The following is a 21,215-nucleotide window of genomic DNA, read 5'->3' on the forward strand; positions in this document are numbered from 1 at the left end:
CTCAGGCCTTGCTTGGTCTTTGGTATCTCGTCTTGCACCACATCTGAAAAGACCCTCTGCTGTTCCCTATTGCTGTGAGGATTCCAAAAAAGGCCTTATTTCAAAAAAAAAATACGCCCTCATCGGCCCACTTCACACTTGATCCTCATCTCTTTCATTCGCACCTCACTATAGGAACACATGTCCGAAACCCACGACACCAGGAAACGACCCAAGGTCGAAGCAGATATGGAGGCAGAGGCAGAGAACACCGCCACGACGGTCGTTCCAGCCTTTGTTTCGGTGCCCGTTGCTGCTGAGGATGCACCGAGGAAACGCGGTCGGCCAAGAAAGTTTCCTCCTACCCCTGTCAAGCCGCGCTTGAATCCTCCTAGAGGGCGTGGTCGTCCTCCCAAGAATCCAGTTGGTCCTGTGGCTGGGGATAGCCGAGGCACAGAAGACAATTCCGAGCAGGAGTACGAGGATCGCATCAAGAAGCGAGGAGTACGCACATGGCAGCCCGTCGATATTGGAGACCCAGGTAAGGATTAATACGGCGAACAATGGGTATGGAATAGTAGCTTCTAGGCATGTGCAATGGTTATTGATCTTTGGTGCTCCATCGATCTCTTTTTTTTCCCTGCCCGTTCGTTCTTATCCATTTATTAAAGGTCGCGTCATCAACAGGTGGGCCGAGGTCATGGGCGTTCCTGTTAAAGCCGAGTCATCCCTGATTCCATTCCCATTTGACGATCCTAGTCAGTTCGATAAAGAGGTAATGAGTGGGATATTTTTTCGACGGTTCGATCAAGCATGCTTTTTATATTTGCTTCCTGTGCCCCATTACATATACATATAACAATTCTCCTAACAACCTTCGCTATTGTCTCTTCTATGTTTATCTTCCGGTGTCTCGCGAAAAGGCCATCGCATTTTTGTTCGTGACTCTGACGGCCGTGAAGCGAGCTGATCCAGTCAGTGATAAAGAGTCGATGGAGATCTACTTCATCCCTCAGGTATGTGCAGATATAGCCTGAAAAATCATCCTGAAGCTCTGTTGCTTTACTAGTATCACTAATATGGATACCGGATATGATTCTCGTAGAGAGCCGCTGCTCCTGGACATGCCATTGACAGTTGTTTCTCTCTGGCAATGATGAATTTTGTCATGAACAACGCGTCCATTCTTGAGCAGTGCCCTCAGGATATTAAGGATCTTGTTAAAGACATTTTTGCTACCGAGAATGCGGCCGTAAGTGCGATTTTACGGATTACATCCTCGTTGACGGCACAAAATATATAATGCAGCGGCTACTGCTTTGCGGACTAAATCGAATGCACATATTTTTATATTTCTTTTTTGCATTTTAGGTGGCCTGGCGACTTTTTGACGAAAGCGCCGTCGGTGACAAGGTGCACCGAGTTCATCAGGAGGCGCATCTCCTCGGTGAGTGGGATGAGAGTCCAGCGAGCCCTAAGTTTGACAAGACGCCGTACTCGAAGCGCCTGAAGCAACAGAAGGTCAAAGAGGACGAACATGATGCCAAAGAGCAGTCAACAGCGCCGGCCCCACAGAGGAAAAGCTCTAGAGGCCAGGGCGGCGCCCTCACAGACAGCAAAGGCAAGGACAAGGCGAAGCAGGAGCAGGATAAGAGCAATGACAAGGGCGAGGACGAAGAGGAGATCGCCCACCATATCACCGTCTTCATGCACATCAATGGTTCTGTTTGGGAAATTGATTCACTTCAGCCAGAGCCGAGGAAGATCGGAACGGTGAATGAGTCAGAGCCCTGGCAGGAGCTTGTGGCCAAATACCTCCATGGACTCAAGGGCGACATAGAAAAGGTCTCAGCGGCACCGCAGCTGACACATGCAGCTGCTATTTACAAGAAGTAAATATTTGCATGGCATTTTCGGTTACTACTTTTACTCTTTTTGTTTTCTACTACACTCTTGAAGGGTAGCTGATCATCAATGGAGAGAGAAAGGGGGAAGGAGCAGGAATAGTGATTGGATTGGGACCACGTCGCTTGTTCTTTTTTTTTTATGAATAGACACTTTTCTATGTCCATAAAGACTGTATAATCCATCAAGCTTGTAGTATTGTCCGCCATGCAGATACAAGTTAGTAGGATGCACATTGCTGCTACAGAAAAATTAGTTGACTCTTATTTGGCTGGCTAAACAATGCACAGCATCTTGCGCGTCATGTATTGATACTCAGTGCAGCTGTACTGGATCATGGCAGATGAAAGAAGAGGACATCTGTGTCCAACTGCTGCTGCCTGCGTCGTCTTTCGTCAGAAGTTTCCTATCGCTCGGATCATCAGAGTTTTCAAAAAGCCTCCTTCGGCTTTGGGTCGCCTCTGCCCTCTTCATTTTGCTGCTCCATCCTGCCGCTCACTAACGCTGTTATTGGATCAAATGTAGTTTCAAAGGGCTCAGTGTCCCATAGCGGCATGGTCGTGAAGTTTGATAACCATGTCTAAATTCGTGGATATTGTGTTGCAAGGCTGTATATCTTGGACAAGTATCCAGTCCAGCCTTATCAGGTCCTTCTGCTCACAAGTTGCATTAAAAGTGCCCAGTCTTCTTTTTATTAGTAGAACAAACAGACATGTTACTACTCCCAATGTTGCCTAATGATGGCCCTTGCCCTTCTTCTTTTTTCCGCCTCCACCGCCGCTTCGACCGCCTCCAGCCTTCTTCCCGGATGGCTTCTTCTTGACACCCTCCCGTTGTACAGATTTGATCTCACGCTCTGTCAATGTCAGCATGCCGTTCTTGAACCGACCCATCGATGTCTTCAATCCGCGCTCTGAACGTGGTTTCTCTTTCTTCTTGCCGCCTGCTGCTGCGAACGTGTGCTTAATGCTCTTGTGGTATGTGCCGTTGTTCTTAGCCTAAGCGGAGGGAAGCAAAAGGAAAAGATGTTAGCTGCAAAATCGACGATAAGCGAACAATTGCCGGAGCAAAATATCCGCGTCGTGATTGAAAATGGTTGTTGACGATCGGGCCTACCTCCTCCAGCTCCTTGAGATCCCGCTCACGCTGCTTGGCCATCATTCCGAAGCTGATCTGAAGAGGCACTTTGATCTTTTCCTTTTTCTAAAATGAGAAAGTCCATTGACAGCTGTCAGTAAGGTATCTTTCGTATTACACTATTTAGCACCATTCATCGCAAGAGCTCAGTCAAAAGGCGTGTTACCTGAATTCCAAGGCGCTCCAGCTGCTCGCGCTGATGTTTCCGCCTATCGGCACCATCCAACTGATCGGCATTGTACTGTTCCAGCAGTCGACTCGCCTTGATCAATGAATGTAGCTCTGTATCATTGCGTTTGTTCTCGATCTCCTCGGCTTTCTCCTCCGCTGTCAATGGGTTCTCAAACGGCGCTGGTGCCTCGTCTAGTTTCGAGATCTTTGAGGACATAAACTTCTTAAAATTGAACTCTGTCGAGGCTGTGGTGGACTTGCGGTTGAGGCTTGATGCGTCAAACACCACGACTTCGGGACCGGTCCTGGGTTTCTTAGAGACAGGGGCTTTTGATGTTCCGGCTGATGTTGTGGATGTTGATAGTGATGATGACTGGGCTGAGGATGTGCTAGAAGAAGAAGATGATGCGTTTTTGGCCTTCTTGGTGGCAAGAGACGGAGAAAGGAGTGACAAGAAGTCGAGATCGTGTTCTGGCGTTTGATCCACATCTTCGTAGCCGTCGTCTTGTTTTGAGGCGGCAGATTTCCGCTTCTTGGATAATGCTGGAGGTGTGGATACTGAGGTCATGGAGATGGTTGTCTTTGAGCGCGAAGCTACGATAGTGCTAGCCAGTTTCTTCTTAGGCTTCTTAACGGGTGCGAGGGCAGCCTTGGCCCTGGCGGCGGCTTTCTTATCCAGAACACGCTCCATTTTTGATGGCAAAGATATGATATAAAAATAGGCGAACGCTGGCTCCTCTGTCCTGCTAGGATTCCTTGTCCTGGCTCTTGTCCTAGTCCTGTTTGGTTATGTGAGCGAGAATATTCTTGCTAACTCGTTTAGCTCTCGAAAGATATGCTGCTGGAGAAGATGGGGTAGAGGATGGAAGGTGGGAAAGGTCTGACCTTGTGCATTGCTTTACTAAAAAAAAGAAAAAAGAAAAAGAGTAAACACGCAAGCCACTTTTCGGGGAAGGCGAGCATCAAAGGGAGAGGGAAGCGCCAAGGCACATTTCTGACACGCTTTTCTGTATTCCTCATATTTCTCCCGGTTCACACACAACCATGTCATCTGAATTATCGCAAGGCGGAGAGAAGTCTTCAGACTCGGCGGTGGCCTATAGGAATTCATCCCTTTACAAGCTGGCTGCATCGCCATACCCGGAGTGGACTCTGTCAGCCCTGTGTAAGCACTTTATACCATCCTAGATATACGAACCGCACAGCACATAACCCAGTATCTTTCAAAAACAGACATCCTGTTCTTGAACTCTTCTTTGATCCCTTTTCTTCGCGTCCTTCTTGACTTCCTTGATATATCTGACGCAAGATTATTTTCTTTATTGACCCAATGGGTCCTACTCACAGGCGCGGCATCTGTCCCAATTGCCGCAAAAGCAGGCTCAGGCTTCCCCCACTTTGGTGTTATGATGGGCTTCTCAGCTATCTGGGCTGGCTCGGGGTATGTTCCCTCATTGACGCCCTACAGCTTGAATATTGACACGCCGATCGCTACTACCCGCGTCTCTGACCAAAGGATCTGAATGCATTTGGTCGATGATAGGTATATGAAGTACGCAAAGGACCCTGATAACGGCTCGGGAACCACCACAGGTATACACGCGTTTCCACATATTGCTGTTGTTCATTTGACGCACGTACCATGGCGACAAACTGACTAATCTCGATTCTCTATCTCTCTCATATTTGATCAGCGTGGTGTTTGACATATTTGTTCCTGAATCTGCGGAGGACCGTCCGCCAGCCAAAGCCAATGCCTTCGCTTGTTGCAGCGGGTGTATTAACTAATCTGGTCATCTCAGGCCGCAAGGTTGTCGAGGTCGAATTTGGTGTCTAATCAAGGGCTATCTCTTGCAAAGTAAGATCAATTACAATAACTGTACAATAAAAATGCAAAGAGCACATTGAAAGAGGCTTCAATACGTAGTACATCTCTATGTACTCCACATGGATGTCTATTAGATTTGTAGTTGAATATTAGGTATATGTTCTATGTCTCTTTCTCGGTAGCAGCAGGTGCAGGACGTCGCTTGTTCAAGAACAACGACATAATGAACGAGGCCCCCATGATCGGCGTCAGGACCATGAACAGGAACCGAAACGAATCCGCATACGTCTGCACGACCTGTCGTCTAATCTCGTCCCCAGGCAGCTTGGATATCGCGTCCATATTCTCGATCACCCCATACTCGCGTACAATCTCCTGGATCTCGGGACTCAACTTGGCCACATTCTTCACCAAGGCGTTGTTGAATGCAGAACCGCAGATGGCCACACCAACCGCACTGCCAACGCTGTTGATAAATCCACACAGCGCAGTGGCTACCGCAATGTACTCATCTCCTGCACACTCCTGACACGTCAGCAGACAGTTTTGGAAAATCAGTCCTTGTCCCAATCCCATGATCAACACAAACCCCAGCTGCTTGCCCAGTCCAGCCTCAGCGTCTAGTAACATGAACAGCCCGACTCCGAGCGTCATAATTGCAGTTCCTACCCACAGGAACACCCGGTAATCTCGCACGCGCTTGAGAAGGAAGGACGCGGTTATGGTGCTGAATACAATTGCAAAAGTACTCGGCATCATACGCAGACCCGAATTCGTTGTTGACGTGCCCTGGACAGCTTGGAAGTACAACGGCATGTAGTACGTGCAGCCCATGTAGCACATGCCCATGAGGCCGTTGATCAGAACCGCGAGGGCCACATTCCTATTCAAGAACAGCGCTGGCGGGATCACAGCATCCTTTCCTGCGCGGAGTTCAATAAAGTACACGACAACAAGGAGGACTGCAAACAGACAGAACAGGATGATGATTGGCGCAGAGTTCCAGGCGTAAGTGGTTCCACCCCAGCTGAGCGGGAGCAGTAGACAGAGCACAGCAGCAACAATGAAAAGCACGCCCAAGTAATCGACCCTTCGCATCTTTTCGGATAGCTGGGTCTTTTCGAATGGAACGTTAAATAAGGTGCCGACAAGGACCATAGGTAAGACGGTCAAGGGTATACCGATGTAGAAACACCAACGCCAGGTGACATGCTCGACGAAGGCGCCGCCCAAGAGCGGCCCAGCGACACCCGAGACTGCGAAAGCTAGCCAGATGAGAGATTGATATCGTGCGCGCTCTTCTAAGTTCTCAAACATATCCGAGACCATGATGATGACGACCGAGAAAAGTCCTGAGCCGCCGAGACCCTGGAGCGCACGGAAGAGGATGAGGGCTGTCATGGAAGGAGCGGCACCGCAGCCAATAGACGCGACGAGGAAGATCGTGCAAGCAAAGAGAAACATGTACTTGCGGCCAAAGATGTCGGAAAAGCGGCCGTAGACGGGCTGAAAAGCGGTGTAGGCGAGGAGATAGGCGGTTGCGACCCAGGACATTTGGGTCTGTGCAGAAAAGTCCGAGGCAATATGGGGGAGCGCGGTGGCAATGATGGTGATGTCAAGCGCGGCGAGCATAGCGCCGGTGAACATGCTGTTGTAGATAGGAACAAGGAGCGGCATCGAGAAGGGGGCGTTTGTCAGTCTAAATGTGGGTCGGTTGAAAATGAAAATAAAACACACCGTTTGCCATGACAATTTACCCAAGGAACAACAACGCAAGTCGAACACGAGTCAGACGAGGAGGTGCTGAGGATCGCTCGGTGATGGTTTCTTGTCGCTCCGTGTCGGCTTGACTCCCTCTCCCGACCACATCTTGCTTTTCATCTGTGTCTCGAGGGTAATTAGATAAGGTCGCAACCTCGTCCGCGGGGCCAAGCAAAGGTGGGATGGGGATGGTAGGAGGGATTGGTGTCGCAGTTGTTGGAGAAGGACTTGTGTCAGGCATCGAGAGATGAGGCGGTATTGAGTCCTCCATTGGGATGTATGTTCTACAATGCAGTGATGGGTGTAACATAGGCAACATAGGCATCCGTTGCCTTTTATAGCGCTGACAGAGATGAACTTTCTCAGAACTCCAACAGCTCCACTGCTGGCTCCAAAGTCCGATTATCGTGAACCCTCCAAATGGACTTCATGGAGATAGTCTAAATGAGACAAAATCCTATCTCGGTCAAAATTCTCACCTGATTGGACACAGTCGACCATAATTAGACTACCAGAGCCATTGCTGGGTGATAGTTGCCGCAGTCTACATTAACCCCCAGATTGCCTGGATTTCACTGTTTCCTGGTGAAAGGAAGTAAAACGCCACCCATGAACATGTTTATGTACGCACAATTAACTCTGTGCAAAATAACATCACTGACCCCAGAGACATCGGTTTCTATACAGAGTGGGTTCCTCTGTGGAGACTAGTTGAGTGGAATAGACGGTAAAATTATCCTTCTCTGTTCTAGTACGATCCAAATGAAGCGTCGCTCCGGCAGTGAGGGCCCTCTTCTAGCAATTTCAGGATCACAATACGCAAGAACTTGTAACCCCGTTGAGAGGAATATCACAGGTTATCCAGTTTCCACAAAAAAAAAAAAAAAACGTCTTCGATCGCCATCAGAGAGTTACTGTATTGGAAAAAAGTGATCAGTAGGTTTACCTACAGCATATCGAGAGTGTCCTATTTTATAGTAATACTGCGTGAGATCACGTACATATGATGGTGAACAAGTAGAGTAAGGACAACAAACTTTTAGAGAATGTTGAACTGCAATAGAACACGCTGGCAGGATTTGATAGCAATTGAAAGCATGTAACTATCTATAACCGAGATCACACCGAAACAATGAGAAAGTGATCGTATAAACGTGTTCAATTGGAACCACGCTTTATTTTCAATGCAGCTTGCGACGAATTGTGTTGCGAAATAGACGTATGTCTAGCATAAACCTCGTTGTGGGTTGCTGAGTTGGGGATGGAGGCGGGAATGGGAATGATAAACAGCGCAAACCTTCTGATCACTCTTTTTTCCAGCTGTACATCTTCAAAGAGTTAAAGGAAGTTATTTTGTAGAATACTAAAACTCGAAGGATCCTTCGCTGTAAAGTGGAGGGTAAGCAGCAGTTCCAACATCAAGTTCCGAAACTGTTCCGATTTCTTACAGTAGTTGATGATACTATTCGTGGTGCCAATGGCTACAACTATACCAAAGTCTATGCTGATCTGGCAAGTATTGACAGTGAAACTACAGAAAAGATAAACTTGGCATCTTTTCATGATATCAACGTGGCACTGACCTGAAAGCATGAGAACAGGAGGGTCTTCCTTGAAGGGACGAGGTGCCTTTTATAGCTGCTCAGTTAAGCACAATATTTATAAATTTAGGTAGAGCGGTTCGATGAAATTCTTCGATGTTCATCGGAGATTCTCTTCTATAAAGTCCTCGCGCTTAAATATGGTAGATTGGCAGATTTGCATGCGCGCTAAATGCCAAGTGCTTAGATAGAGGCTCCTGAGCACGAAAGGACAAGTGCAGCAAGTGCTTTTACTCAACGTGTTGAACGCAGGGAGAGGTGTATGGGGGAAACTCATTGAGCGCCAGTATATCCATGACCACGATCAAAACACAAGTTGTGTCGGGGGGGCCCCAGGAATTTACGTGGTACATGCATAGCCGGCAAACCTTTTTTTTTTGTCGCGTCGTGTCGCGGCGCGTGGAAAGGCATGGCCTAAGCCACTCGAGCAAAAATGTGCGCGGCCTTTGGATGCTTCGCGCGATTCGTGGTGCATCATCTTCTCGTCCCTTCTCTCTTTTGTTTCGCCGTTGTGAACACATTCTGGCCTTTGTATTTGTACATTACACTCTTCAACGCGGCAGCTATCATCGATTCACTTATCTTTCATCCCTTGTCTTTCCTCATCATTCCTCATCATTCCTCCTGCTTCTTACTGTTGATGACTTTCCCTTCAAAAACAGGAAGTTGATTCGCGCGTTCCCTTCTTTTCACAAGTCGTGTCTCTTGCAAACTCTCTTCAAAGAGTATTCGACCCTCTCCAAGGTGAGCGGGGCATTCTGCAGAGAATCCCATCAGATTCACACCCTTGAATGGTGAATGCCAACTTTTTCCTGATGCTAACCACGATCTGTTCTAGCGTCTGATCCCCCACTAGGGACGACCTGCACGACGCCGTAGAAGGATATTCCTCGGCATTAAACCCGTTCAGCGGTGACGTTTGGAAACTAATCTTATCGACATGAACACAAATCCTTTTCAGAGCGCATTCGGGAGCCAAGGCAGCAGTGGAAGCGCATTCACCGCTACTACCAACCATGTCAACACTAATAGCAGTAATCCAAGCGGAGTCAGCGGCAACAGCGCATTCAGAATCACATCTGCGTTCGGTAGCAATCAAAACGGTGGCGGATTCAGTGACGGTGGTAGATATAGCGCGAACGAAAATAGGCAGAACAACAGCAGTTATAACCAGGCCGCTACGTTTGATAGATCCGGAAACTTGATGGCTAATACACACTCGACACGGGGAAGTGGAGGCGGTCGTGGCAGTAACAGCTATCGCGGCAGTGGATTTGGTGGTAACAGTGGTCGTGGTGCCTCCACAAGTCATCGAGGGAGCGCCAACAAGACGTATGTGGCTCCTGGGTTGTCGACAGGTCATCAGCAGCTCCAACAGCATGGGCTCTCTGCAGGATCAGGGAATACAAATGCTACAGGATCTTCATTCACATCACCATCCGCAGGAGCTAAAACAGGACGTGGACGTGGAGGATATCAATCACGGGGTGGCCGAGGGGGAGCTCGAGGCCGTGGGGTTACTGGAGGTATGCCCGGACAATATCGGTCGCTACAGTGGCGTGCTGATCAGAATACTTCCCAAGAAGCAGATTCTACCATGTCGGTAGACTCGAGCATGGGTGTCACCACGGCAGGAGGATTTAAATCCGGACCCAATGCTAGTAGCCAAGTGCGCGGACAACAACAGCAGCATTCTTCGTCGATGTCCGCATTTGGCGCTCAAAGACAGAACGAGAACTCGGATTTTAACCAGACTGGGCCGGCCTTTCCTGGTGGCCAATCATCACAGGGTCAATGGTTCTCACAGGTCGGAACAACAGGATACCAGCCAAACGGATCTTTTCAAAATACATTTGTAGGGGGAACCTCGACAGTACCGCATAGGTCCGCCTTTATTGCTGCTCCAAGTGACACTTCCAATCAGAGATCGTCATCAGCATTCGGACTCGGAGGACCTGGTGGCAATTCGAATAGCGGCAACCAAGACTCTGTATTTGCAATTCCAGCTTCTCAAGGACCGGTTTTCGCTGCACAGCAAAAGTCGCTGCCTTCCAATTCGTTTACAAAGGGTCCAGCATCATCGAAGCAGGAGCCGGGAAGCACCGAGGATGCGGACGAAAGCCGACTAGCTCGATTTACTGCCGTGCCGATCGGAAATCGGTTTGAGGAGGTTCGTAAATACGCTTTATCTTTTATTTTTTTTATTTTTATTTTTTGCCTACTGTTGTCTGACTTTTGTTTCCTGATGTTGTCTGGTTACCTTGGAGATTACTCGATGATCGTTTTGAGTTTTTTTTTCTTCTCCTTTATTGATTCCTTTTTAAAATGTCCCATTTTGGCATGGCTGAACCGGATGCGATGTTATCGACCGATACCGTTTCACTCATGGTCGATTGTCGATTGGGACGCTTCTCATGTTCGGGATGATATTCAACGCCCACCTTTTCATTTCGTTTGTTTCTGGACTCGCCACTCGGAGCATATAACTTAACGGGTGCGGATCGCTGACAACAACAATCGTTCTTTCTCTACTTGCACTGGCGCTGAATTCATCGTCGACTCGCTGAACGCCCTCAACCACCAACATTGGTTGTTTACCCGATATTCTACGCTGCAAATACCCGAACTCGCTTTGCTATATGCGGTCATTGTCAACACACCAAACTGCCCCACATGATTCATGGATTGATATACCAGTTTAAAGAAAAGCGAGTCAAGGAGCGAGAAGATGCCATCAGGAGAGGCGCCATCCCAGATCCCGACAAGCCTCGTCGACTGGAGGATGCGATCACTTTCGTCGGTACCTGCAGGGACATGTGCCCAGAATTTGAGCGCCATGAGCGCGAATATCAGCAGAATGTCGAAAAGTTTGAAAAGGTACGAAATAGTCAGCATTCGTTGTGGTGGTCTGATGTCAGAAGAGAGGGGCCACTGTTAACGATCAACGACATTTACACTGCAGATCCCAGGAACAGAATCGATTGACCATTCGCGAGCAGTCAAGGCGTACGCAAGACCGGCCGCAGGAGTTGAACAACCTTTGCCCTCCGACGTTCGGCCTCCTGATGTGCTACTAGTAAGTTGTACTGTTAGGATTAGCGGTGCTTGGAAGCGTTCTCCTAACTTCTATTTTCCTATATCCTTTTATGCAGTCAACGCTAGACTACCTTATGAGGGAAATTGTTGCCCGAGGCGACCTTGCCGACTCGCATGCATTTGTTCGCGACAGAACGCGCTCAATTCGACAAGATTTTACACTGCAAAACAACCGTGGCATTGAAGCGGTGCAAGCTCATGAGATCATTGCTCGCTATCATATCATGTGCATGCACCAGCTTTGTGAAAACAAGAACTTCAGCGAACAACAGGAGATGGAACAGCTGCGGAAAGGTATGGGCCGTTCAACCAGCTTTGTTTGGTAGTCTCGTCGCTCCCGTCGACCAATACGACTCTAACCAATTAACTTAAACTTTTGCTATCTTAGTCCTGACAAGCTTGACAGAGTTTTACGACGACATGTGCACGGAAGGCATTGTTTGTCCTAATGAAGCCGAATTTCGAGCGTATCACATTTTAAGCCATTTGAGGGACCCGGATATGATTCGACAGGCGCAATTGCTCCCACTGCACGTTTTCAGGGATTCCTACATACAAACAGCCGCAGAAGTTCATGCCCTGACGCGACGCAACAACGATGTTAGACGCCGTGCAAAAATACAGTCCGAAGCATCGCAGAACTTTTTCTCCCTGTTTTTCAATATGGTCCAGGGGCCCAGGATATCGTACCTGATGGCCTGTTTGCTGGAGACCAACTTTGTCGAGATTCGCAAGGGCGCACTGAAGGCTCTCAACAAATGCTACCTGGAACAGCACGATGGATTTTCTGTGGAGTACCTTGTCAATATCTTAGGATTCGACGACATGGAAGAATGTATAGCTAACTGTGAGGAGTACGGCCTAGCAATTACGAGATACGGTCAGCCTGCAGTCGTCTTTGGCAGGAAAGACCCAACTACCCGTCGTCGCATTTTCAAGGGTGAGCGCTTGTGCTTAATACCGTGTGCCTATATTATTATTTTTTCGCTTGACTGGGAAAGGTATCTTATAATATGTTATAATTCCAACGCTATAGAGGGTACGATTTCGATAAAACAGCACAGGAACGAGAGGATTGTGGAAGCCAAGCGCCGGAATTATACGACAATTCAAATTGTTTATGGCGAAACACCGGGACCTCATCAGGAACACATTCCTGGAGCTATGGGACGTCCGCCATCAGTGGCTCCTTCGACGTACAGCCGACCATCTCAGGGATTAGTTTCCTCAATCGCGACCTCACGACTCGGCTTTCCCGCAGCAGCAGCAGGAGCGCCGACATTTGCAAGCGTTGTAGCAAAACCAGTAGCATCAGCTGCGACTCCAAAACCGACCACCGTGTTCAATTTCGGCGTGAGTAGTCCCTCGATAGCTGTAGTAGGGACATCACCGGCGTCTACAGGGCCCAATTTTTCTCTCAGTACCGGAAGGAGCGGTCTGGATACAAATTCATCATTCCAAGCACCTACATCATCGATACGACAGATCTCAACACAACTGCCTACTGTTCCGTCGTCAGCATCGGGACCATCAACAGCATTCGCATCTTTGGGAGGCATCTCTATCAGCAAACCGCCATCGAGTACTGGCTTGGCTCCTCTCACGCTAAACTCTGCAGCACCTTCTTTCAAACCAGCATCGCAGCAACCAGAATTTTCTTTCACAGCACCAACAGTTATTCCTACTAGCGGCTTCAATTACAATGTCGGTACGGCCGAGAATGCCACTGCAAGTCCATTCGCATTTACAGGAACGAATCAGGCACCCGCGGCAAGTTATACAAGTGCCGCGCCATCTTCCTCACAATCGACATCCAATACGTTCATCATGCCTACGGTGCCTCTTGCTGCCGCAGGCGCGCTTGCTACTCCTGCAGCTGTGGGTGCACTCTTCAACAGGCCACCATCATTACCACTACCAGCGACGACGCCAGTGGCACCTAAGTCAGACTCCATGAAGATTGTGACCAAGAGAGGAAGGATCTACCCACGGCAGCTGGTGGAATCCGTCATGCTGGAGTTTCTGGAGAGAGAGACGGACCGTCTTATTCGAGCGACCGCGGCACAGATGTCTCAGGAAGTGGCAGTGGAGCGCTCGATTCGTCGGGCAAAGCAGCGTCAGGAGGTCATTCAGCAAGAGTTGGCGTCGATCTTGTCTGATGTTGCCTGGCAGCTCACGAAAGACGTGGCTAAGGAGGTTTTGGCAGACCTTCGTCGGGAGCGTACATTGGGAAGACGAGTTATTACACAATGGAAAGACTTCACCGCCAAGCGCCGTCAGCGGGCAGAGGAGCTCCGGAGGAGACAAGAGCATTTCCTGATGAACGTACGCGCCATGGGGAGTCGAGCAGGGCTGGTGGATTCGAACCCAATGGCTGCCAAGATCAGTGAATACAATGCACTGCAGCAGCTACAGCAGTATCCCCTGCAGAAAGATGAAGGGAGTGCGGACGGGAGCATCAAGGCCATGATCGCGGCCGTATCTAACAAGCGCAAGAGACTACTGAGCATTGGTCAGGAAGGAAGTCCTGATCTGGCACTGGTCGCTGGACTTAAGAAAGTCATGGCGCCGAAGCGGGAGTTGTGGGCCCCGCTCCCAGTTTGGAAGATCGTGGACAGTTGCTACCAGTCTTCAGGACGTCAACAGCAGAAACAGCAACTCGATACCTCCACACAAGGACCCGCCTTGATGAAGCGACGCTGGAGGCTGTTTGTCAATACGCCGAGCTTCAAGGGCAAAAGCTCGAAATGGCTGTTGACGAAATTGGGTATCGACATGGGACGGCACACCCGGGCACAACAGCGGTCCGGAATCATGGTCGCCGTACATCAGAGTCTTTCGACAGAAGAGAACGCAGTCGACGTAGTTGTGCATGGCAGCGAGGACCAATCTGTGGAGAGCCTTTTGGGCATGTCAAAGTATTCAATTATGGAGGCCGGGGCGTTTATATTCGAGTTCTCAAAAATCACGTTGGCCGACCATGCAGCGACAAATGATGCCATGTAAGTGTCGGAAATGAATATTCGGACACTTGGTAACCAGAATGTCAGGATATCAACTGTACTAACATCTCCTGTCTGTGTCCGATCAAATAGTCGCCGATACTGGGATAGAGAACACGATCGTCTGGTGCGATTCCTCGCGTGCTTCCCCAAAGTTAAGCAGCCGATTGTATTCATAGTGTGGACAGATGCGTCAGAAATCTGGGAGCGCATTTCTCCACGCATGGTCGAATATCTTCAGCTGGATCAGATGGTTGAGTCACCCCAAGGTCCACTTCTTGGATACCGGTTTTTGAACTTGAATATGGCGAACATGAAACTGGACCCATATATTGTCGGTTCGCTAGAATGGCTGGCCTCTGAGACAAGGGAATTCATTGAGGATCCATCTGTGGTATTGAAACGCCTGTTGGAGATGTATCGAACCAACTATGAATGGATGCTTTCCAGGATGACTCTGGTGGATGCACCATTGTACTCGCAGCTTGACGAGGATGACGAGGAAGCGGCGCATTTGTGGAGACTGAAAAGCAAGCAGGACAAGCAGCGTCGGGAGAATGGGCTTACGGAGGATGTAAGGGGATCAACTGAGCCACAAAGACAGCAAGCAAGAGGTATGTTTGTGGAGATATTTGAATCAGGATTCAGCTTGGCTATCAAAATGTTCAACATGGAACTGGACAGCATCGCAGAGACGATTGAGACCAAGGGACAGGGTGAGACGCGGGAAGGGGCGGAGCAAGAGGGCAAAGTCAAGGACGCCATGGCACGGTTTATCCGACAAGCAGAGTTGCCAGCCATGAAGATCGGTGCGATTCAAGAGCGCATCAACTATGGAATGGATCCGAAGAGGTAACATCTCGACCGTACTATTGTTTGGGCATTTAATGGTCCGGTACTGCTACTAACGACCCTTGTATCCCGCATCTCATTTGATTGTTTAGCGCAATCTGCGATTTCATCGATGTTTATGTTGCTTCGCTTGGTGGTGTGGCCAAGGAGCGTAGCAATCTGCAGGCTAAGGTTGCAATGCGCAAAGAGATCTGGGAAATGTTGACGTCTTCGAAGGATGGTAAGGACCCGCTTGTACTTTCTGTGTTTATCGAAACACAGTTACTTTGATCCTTGAAGTCATCACTGAATACGTTGGCCTCTATGGATTATACCTCTTAGATCTTGTGCCGCTGGAGAAGGTGTTCCTGATCATTACACGTCAAATTCTCGAGTGGGTCGAAGCTGGCATCTTGGACACCGAACGATTCAGTATCCGGATTCGCAAATGGGAGCAGCAACGACATGACCTCAGACTGCAACAAGGGCATTATCAACGCCAGCATCAGGACCAATGCGACCAAGAGAGCGATGTTCAGGACCCCTCATCGGCACAGCTCACTTCAACCATGGAGCAACAGGAACAGGTGTTTACGCCCATGCTGATCCATGATGAGGTGGATGTACCGGGCAACGCTTATCAATACGACCTTGCCATCCGAGAGATGGCCCTTCCTTGGGAAAAGATGGTGGAAAACCTTGTGTATGAACGTGAGCTGCGCGCTTCAGCCGTCCCACAAGGGTCCTCAAGCGTAGGCGATAACCTCCACACAAGAGCGGGACTAAACGGACCCATAGTGATTGGAGATGGCCGCAAGAGACGTGCGCCAGAGAGGCCCAGGTAAAAAGAGATTGTGACAAGCTTACAATGTGCTTTCATGCCATGATCACATATCGACACGCAAATCTAATCAAAAACTGCTCTAATGTTCATGGTCAATGTATATAGGATTGCCATGAAAAAGTCCAAGGTCGAGCGCGCTGTAAGGAATGATTTGGTCGAGAGCGACGACCTTTTATATTTGGCACAGGCACCTTCGCCCAGGGACGCTACCTCGACTACTTCCAGTGCTCCTCCTGTCACTGGTACTGTCAAGGCCCATCTGGCGACGCACGAGTCGTTCCCAGCCATCACGAATGGGAATGCAGCTCAGTTTATGTTTGGTACAGGAGTAGGATCGTCATTTTCGTGGAATGGCACTCTTCCTGGGGCTCTCGGGACCACTGCCACTGTATCTGCCACTTCTCAGACGCCAAGTTTGTTGCCTCGCTCATCTATTGCATCCCAACCATTGGTGTCCACACCATTCACAACAATTTTAAGTCGAGGAACATCATCCTCGCCCGCGCTATCGTCAACAACCGCCGCCGGATCAACAGGCGATAGATTGGCAAGACTCCGCAATCTGATCAAGGAAGTCAAGACTACAACACTTCAGCAGTAATAGAAAGGAAGAAAGCGGGAATGCACCTTTTGCTTTGTAATTTTTTCTGCGCGTGTACATTATGACAATAAAGGCTAGAGAAGAAATATAATGACAAGACAATGTTCAAAGCTGTTTGTGAAGGGCTGTAAGTGGCGTGCTTGAATCTGGCTTTGCGAGATTCCAATCCTAACAGTTCACTGCGAGCGTATTATTGCGGGGGTTGATTCGCACAGCTTGGGATTGAAGTACATTTCGATGCGTGCTGCCTTTGTGACAAATCGCGACTAATATGAAGATTTAGGTCAACGCGCTTTATTTGATTGTGAAAAGGCAGATATGCAAGAGGTGAGAAAAGACCAAGCATAAGAAACGCCAGGCGTGGGTTGTTTCTCGATGCGCTGCTGGCACGTTGCTACCACTTGAGCTTTACACGGAGAGAGGGAGGAAATATTCCGACCGCGCCATTTTCTTGAGCTCCTCAATCTCTCGCTAATAGTCTCTCCCGCCCGCTGTTTTCTCATTTCCGTCCTTGAACACCATAAAGAAGCTGGACGCACCATGAAAGCAACACTAAGGCGGACGCTATTGTGAAAAATAATGGCGACTATTGTGAAAGATAACGGCCACAGCATCCACGTCAATCCTCACAAAAAGAATAATCATGCAAGGAAACTAAGAATGGGAAAAGGGCCTAGGCCTGGTCCACCGGACTCGATTTCACACCCCTGGCTGCCACAGCCGCCGTAGATGAAGCTGTCGTGGCCGCTACGCGCGTGATCCGCGAATGCTTCCAGCGCAAAACTAACTCGCTTATCGATCCTGTCAACAAGCGAAGGACGCAGAGGTAGAAATGGCAGGCGTGGCGACCGATGAAAATGTTGATAGTGTACCAAAGATTGGAAGTGCAACTGCTCCAGCTCCATGGACTGCCTGGAGCCGTCTAGGCATGCTCCTGATGAGTTGGTGGTAGTATTCAACTGGGATCCTGTATCATTCCACTGAAATTCGCTCCCATAGTTAATTGCAGCTCGTGGGGGGTGCTGGGTACTTGCCAAGCTGAACCTTGAGGTAAGCCCGCATGTGCTCGATAAGGTTGAGGTCTGACGACTGTGCAGGCCAGTAAGGAAGCCTCCCTTCCATCTTAGTCATGTTTGACGACTCCAAAAACGCTTTTGTGACATTTACTGTATGTTTAGGATCGTTGTCATATTGGAAGATGAACTCGTCTTTGGCCATGCCTCACTCCTCATCAAACACCTGTAGATCTTCAAAGAGGATTTCGATGTAAAGCTGCGAGTCCAGAGCCTCATCGATCTTGGCAACATATCCAGGTCCATACACGACATACAGGACCACACCATCACTCTGTCAAGGTCTGGACAGACAGAGATAGATCAGATATGTTTAAAGCGTGGGAATAAAGAGTGAGCAAGAGTACTGGACAAGAAGATATTGTATTGCAGACTGAAGAGCTATGGTTATGATATATGGGACTATTTATATGTTCTATGGGGACTGGGACTCGGAGCAAGACTAGAAACACGCGTGTAGTACAGAGTTTATACTATAGGGATGCGTGTGTAGATGAACGCATCGTAAAAGGTTATTTGGTCAGACAAGAGAGCACTCATGACTTTCATGCGGACGCCGGAATTTAAGGAGCAACGCTATCCACCGTTGCGTCCTTCTAGAAACCGTAGACAGAGTCGTGCTTGATAGTCGAGAGGTTACTGGATGACGACTGTAGTCGCCTATGGTTCAGGACTCGAGGACGCGATGTGATTCAGGTACAAGTGGCAGTGCGAGGTAAGCACAGGCCACTGGGAGGAGTGCAAGTCTATCCCGAACCTTAATTCGTGACAAAAACCTACTGAAGGAGGAACAATTACACTGGAAGACTACTAACATTTACATTTGTGTGAGCTGTGGTGGGTGTTGGCAATTTGATTAAAAATGAGGCGGTTTTTTTTAGAGCAGAGAATTATTACGATTCGGTTGTTCACACGAAAGTGTTTCGACCCTTTATTAAGAGTAAAAGACTAATGACGCAGGACCCATGGGAGAGCTACCGAGAGTCTCATCGAAAACATGGTTTGCTGATGAAGAGTACAGCCACTCACCATCGCTATCATGGCCCTCATCCTCCTTGTCGTCCTCACTCTCCTCTCTCGAATACGCCTCATACATCTCCACCGTCCTCATGATACAGCCCTATAGCAAAGGCAAAAGTGAACACCGAAACCACGTCATTAAATCACTGTGTAACAACAATGTATAGATACAAGACAAGAAACTACCTATTGATTCATCTTACCCTGACTTGCAATAGGTGGGCGAGTCCCTGGGCCTGAAGCTTCCATGTTGCGGTAGTGGAGGGTAGCAGGTGCGAGTCGTACAAGTGCAATAGCATGATGTAGGCACTGGAGGGGCACGCCCTCATCTCCATCGTCTTGAAACCTCGGCCTAAAGAAAGTGTATGAATTGTGTTAGCAGACTGTAGCTACAACCTTTTAAACAGGCCAATGGTGTTGAATTGGCTTACTTCCAGAGTATATTGCAAAGAAACGCGCCTGGCTGCAGAATAAGGAACTGGGCTGTTCCTGTAGCCGGTGGAATGCGATGAGGTGGAGGTCTTTGAACAGCGTCACATCAAGTTCGCGCAAGAACTTGGTCGACACCTCATCCCACTCTTTGAGACTCTCTACCACAAACCAGTCGCGCTTGTTAGTTGTGTCTCTGGCTACCAGATCCAGCTTCCGTCCACTCTGTTTGCGCGGTGTGGGGGCCTCCATGTCGACCTTGCGCCCCATGTTCCTCCTCTTCCCTGACTCCAGACCCGCCTTTTCTCCATCAATCATTGTCAGCCCGTCCACATCCGACAACAAGCCCTTCATGATCGGCCACGCCTCCCTGCACCAGAACGACTCTGACAGATCTTTGTTGCCAAATGGACACGGCTTTGTGATGTACAGCTGCGTCCTAAATCCGTAGAGTACTCTGTTAGTTAGCCTGCTTTTACATATAAAGATGCTCAGCCTTGTACGGGACAATAGGGAGAACAATTGACTTGCCATGACAGAAAAGACCTCAGCACCAGCTCGCACGAATAACGGTCTTCTTCCGGGACAGGCACCGACGCGACATGCTGTCCTTTGACAAGAGCTTTCCTGACGTCACGCAGATACCTCTCGGTCGACTCTGGTAATTTGGGGAGTTGGAAGTCATCCAGCTCCTTCATCTCCTTCCACTCATCCTTGGTAAAGAGCGCCTTCGTCCTCTCACAGCCAAAGTCAATCGTATATGACCGCATTCTATAACACGTGTAAAATGCGTGAAGACAGTGTACGCTGTTAATACACCGCACAAAATACAGAAATGCGTGTTATAGAGTAGAAGACATACTTGAAATTGGCCTCCCGCTTCAGGCTTGCATTGTAGAGGATCTCTTCAACAGTTCTGCCGCTTCTGAGCTCCCAGAATTGTGACTGATCCATCGCGGCAAAGCGCTATCGTAGGAGTAAACACAGAGCACCTGTTAGTCTCTATCTCCAGGAACTATGTATTCATACTATGTAGTTTCCTTAGGATACCCTGGATTGTTGACTCGGCGCGCATACCTCTTTTCGGCTGCTCAGATCGGGCTCTGTACTGGTCGTGATCGTCGTCGACGTCGAGCCTCCGTCCGTGGTCGTTCGCTTCCGCTTCTTGAAACTTGGTGATGATGATAATAATGATGGTGGTGATGACGATGATGATGATTCACCATCTATATACCATATTGTAGCGTGAGTACAGGGGGTTTACCATTGACCACTCACACATCAAAACACGCTTGTGCTGCAAGGAAGATTACCTTTTAACATGCTCCCGGCCCCCTTGGCGAGCGAGGCATAGCCTTCTGCGAGACTTTGCTTGGCTTCATCCTTCTCCGACTGGAGCCGCCATGCCTCGTATTTACGGCGGAATAGCTCGACATTCGTGGTCGACAGGAGGCTTTTAGCCCGCTCCCTGACCCCCTCTGGTGCCTGCACGTCTTCTGCGATAGTTATCAGTCCATTTCTGTATGTCCCAAAGTACGCCTCAACCGTCTCCTGCTTCGACGAGACCTTAAAGAATGTCAACGCGTCATTCCAGCTATGACAGGGAGTGACCTTGAAAAAGATCCCTACCCTCATGTCCCCGAGGGCCTTCCACGAGAGCTGAGTGTTTGACATTATAGATGTTGATTGCGAAGCAGGATGTGAACTGTGAATAAGGTTTGACGCGTCCATGTCGTCGACGTTAGCAGTCTTTCGAGAATAAAAAACCATCACTCTTGGCTCATCACCTTAAACTATGTCCTTCGCCGCGTCGCCCGCAATCTGGAGGTCGTCCTTCTCCAACATGCTCCCTTCGATCAAGACCTTCTCCATGCCCATGACCATTATGACCGCCTTCGGCCTCCCCCTTCGCGCCAGAGTCATGGCCCTCGCCCGCT

General features: G+C 49.0%; 7 protein-coding genes across 7 annotated transcripts; 4 read left to right on the top strand and 3 right to left on the bottom strand.

Moving 5' to 3' along the window:
* Positions 1 to 334: 334 nt before the first annotated feature.
* On the top strand, positions 335 to 1,913 carry BC939DRAFT_210507 (uncharacterized protein). Its single transcript, XM_051550699.1, has 5 exons — positions 335 to 520; positions 667 to 754; positions 903 to 995; positions 1,085 to 1,231; positions 1,351 to 1,913. Exons 1-5 carry the CDS (start codon positions 492 to 494, stop codon positions 1,873 to 1,875), a joined length of 882 nt encoding a protein of 293 aa, XP_051410720.1. The 5' UTR covers positions 335 to 491; the 3' UTR covers positions 1,876 to 1,913.
* Positions 1,914 to 2,559: 646 nt separating this feature from the next.
* BC939DRAFT_456224 (uncharacterized protein) lies at positions 2,560 to 4,087 on the bottom strand. Its single transcript, XM_051556296.1, has 3 exons — positions 3,188 to 4,087; positions 3,001 to 3,087; positions 2,560 to 2,882 (listed from the first exon to the last, which is right to left on the bottom strand). The coding sequence occupies exons 1-3, from the start codon at positions 3,881 to 3,883 to the stop codon at positions 2,619 to 2,621; spliced, it is 1,047 nt and encodes a 348-aa protein (XP_051410721.1). The 5' UTR covers positions 3,884 to 4,087; the 3' UTR covers positions 2,560 to 2,618.
* Positions 4,088 to 4,199: 112 nt separating this feature from the next.
* BC939DRAFT_530165 (uncharacterized protein) lies at positions 4,200 to 5,096 on the top strand. Its single transcript, XM_051561556.1, has 4 exons — positions 4,200 to 4,357; positions 4,540 to 4,633; positions 4,736 to 4,785; positions 4,887 to 5,096. The coding sequence occupies exons 1-4, from the start codon at positions 4,237 to 4,239 to the stop codon at positions 5,027 to 5,029; spliced, it is 408 nt and encodes a 135-aa protein (XP_051410722.1). The 5' UTR covers positions 4,200 to 4,236; the 3' UTR covers positions 5,030 to 5,096.
* Positions 5,097 to 7,077, bottom strand: BC939DRAFT_456227 (drug resistance transporter, EmrB/QacA subfamily). The gene has a single exon (XM_051556297.1). The coding sequence runs from the start codon at positions 6,695 to 6,697 to the stop codon at positions 5,183 to 5,185; it is 1,515 nt and encodes a 504-aa protein (XP_051410723.1). The 5' UTR covers positions 6,698 to 7,077; the 3' UTR covers positions 5,097 to 5,182.
* A 2,051-nt stretch (positions 7,078 to 9,128) lies between these two features.
* BC939DRAFT_210561 (uncharacterized protein) lies at positions 9,129 to 10,964 on the top strand. The gene has a single exon (XM_051550700.1). The coding sequence runs from the start codon at positions 9,323 to 9,325 to the stop codon at positions 10,871 to 10,873; it is 1,551 nt and encodes a 516-aa protein (XP_051410724.1). The 5' UTR covers positions 9,129 to 9,322; the 3' UTR covers positions 10,874 to 10,964.
* Positions 10,965 to 11,196: 232 nt separating this feature from the next.
* BC939DRAFT_398787 (SAC3/GANP/Nin1/mts3/eIF-3 p25 family-domain-containing protein) lies at positions 11,197 to 12,414 on the top strand (the record flags this gene model as incomplete). The annotated part of the gene is made up of 4 exons (XM_051552440.1): positions 11,197 to 11,269; positions 11,358 to 11,458; positions 11,535 to 11,772; positions 11,867 to 12,414. Coding segments are annotated over 4 exons (960 nt in total), but the record flags the coding sequence as incomplete, so codon positions are not given.
* A 6,349-nt stretch (positions 12,415 to 18,763) lies between these two features.
* On the bottom strand, positions 18,764 to 20,952 carry BC939DRAFT_504546 (uncharacterized protein; the record flags this gene model as incomplete). The annotated part of the gene is made up of 7 exons (XM_051560540.1): positions 18,764 to 18,949; positions 19,053 to 19,201; positions 19,281 to 19,717; positions 19,825 to 20,049; positions 20,141 to 20,244; positions 20,356 to 20,504; positions 20,592 to 20,952. The coding sequence occupies 7 exons, from the start codon at positions 20,950 to 20,952 to the stop codon at positions 18,764 to 18,766; spliced, it is 1,611 nt and encodes a 536-aa protein (XP_051410726.1).
* Positions 20,953 to 21,215: the final 263 nt, after the last annotated feature.

Source organism: Gamsiella multidivaricata (assembly GCF_025024155.1).
Source record: "Gamsiella multidivaricata strain RSA 2152 chromosome Unknown BC939scaffold_46, whole genome shotgun sequence".
In the NCBI taxonomy this organism is placed as follows: domain Eukaryota; kingdom Fungi; phylum Mortierellomycota; class Mortierellomycetes; order Mortierellales; family Mortierellaceae; genus Gamsiella; species Gamsiella multidivaricata.

Excerpts from the sequence above, each read along its gene's own strand:
- BC939DRAFT_210561 (XM_051550700.1), top strand. The coding sequence starts at position 9,323 with ATGAACACAAATCCTTTTCAGAGCGCATTCGGGAGCCAAGGCAGCAGT.
- BC939DRAFT_456227 (XM_051556297.1), bottom strand. The coding sequence starts at position 6,697 with ATGCCGCTCCTTGTTCCTATCTACAACAGCATGTTCACCGGCGCTATG.
- BC939DRAFT_456224 (XM_051556296.1), bottom strand. The coding sequence starts at position 3,883 with ATGGAGCGTGTTCTGGATAAGAAAGCCGCCGCCAGGGCCAAGGCTGCC. Across the intron at positions 3,088-3,187 it reads TGGAGCGCCTTGGAATTCAG|AAAAAGGAAAAGATCAAAGT; the intron begins GTAACACGCCTT and ends TTCTCATTTTAG. Across the intron at positions 2,883-3,000 it reads ATCTCAAGGAGCTGGAGGAG|GCTAAGAACAACGGCACATA; the intron begins GTAGGCCCGATC and ends CCCTCCGCTTAG.
- BC939DRAFT_210507 (XM_051550699.1), top strand. The coding sequence starts at position 492 with ATGGCAGCCCGTCGATATTGGAGACCCAG. Across the intron at positions 521-666 it reads CGTCGATATTGGAGACCCAG|GTGGGCCGAGGTCATGGGCG; the intron begins GTAAGGATTAAT and ends CGTCATCAACAG. Across the intron at positions 755-902 it reads CTAGTCAGTTCGATAAAGAG|GCCATCGCATTTTTGTTCGT; the intron begins GTAATGAGTGGG and ends TCTCGCGAAAAG.
- BC939DRAFT_530165 (XM_051561556.1), top strand. The coding sequence starts at position 4,237 with ATGTCATCTGAATTATCGCAAGGCGGAGAGAAGTCTTCAGACTCGGCG. Across the intron at positions 4,358-4,539 it reads GTGGACTCTGTCAGCCCTGT|GCGCGGCATCTGTCCCAATT; the intron begins GTAAGCACTTTA and ends TCCTACTCACAG. Across the intron at positions 4,634-4,735 it reads GCTATCTGGGCTGGCTCGGG|GTATATGAAGTACGCAAAGG; the intron begins GTATGTTCCCTC and ends GGTCGATGATAG.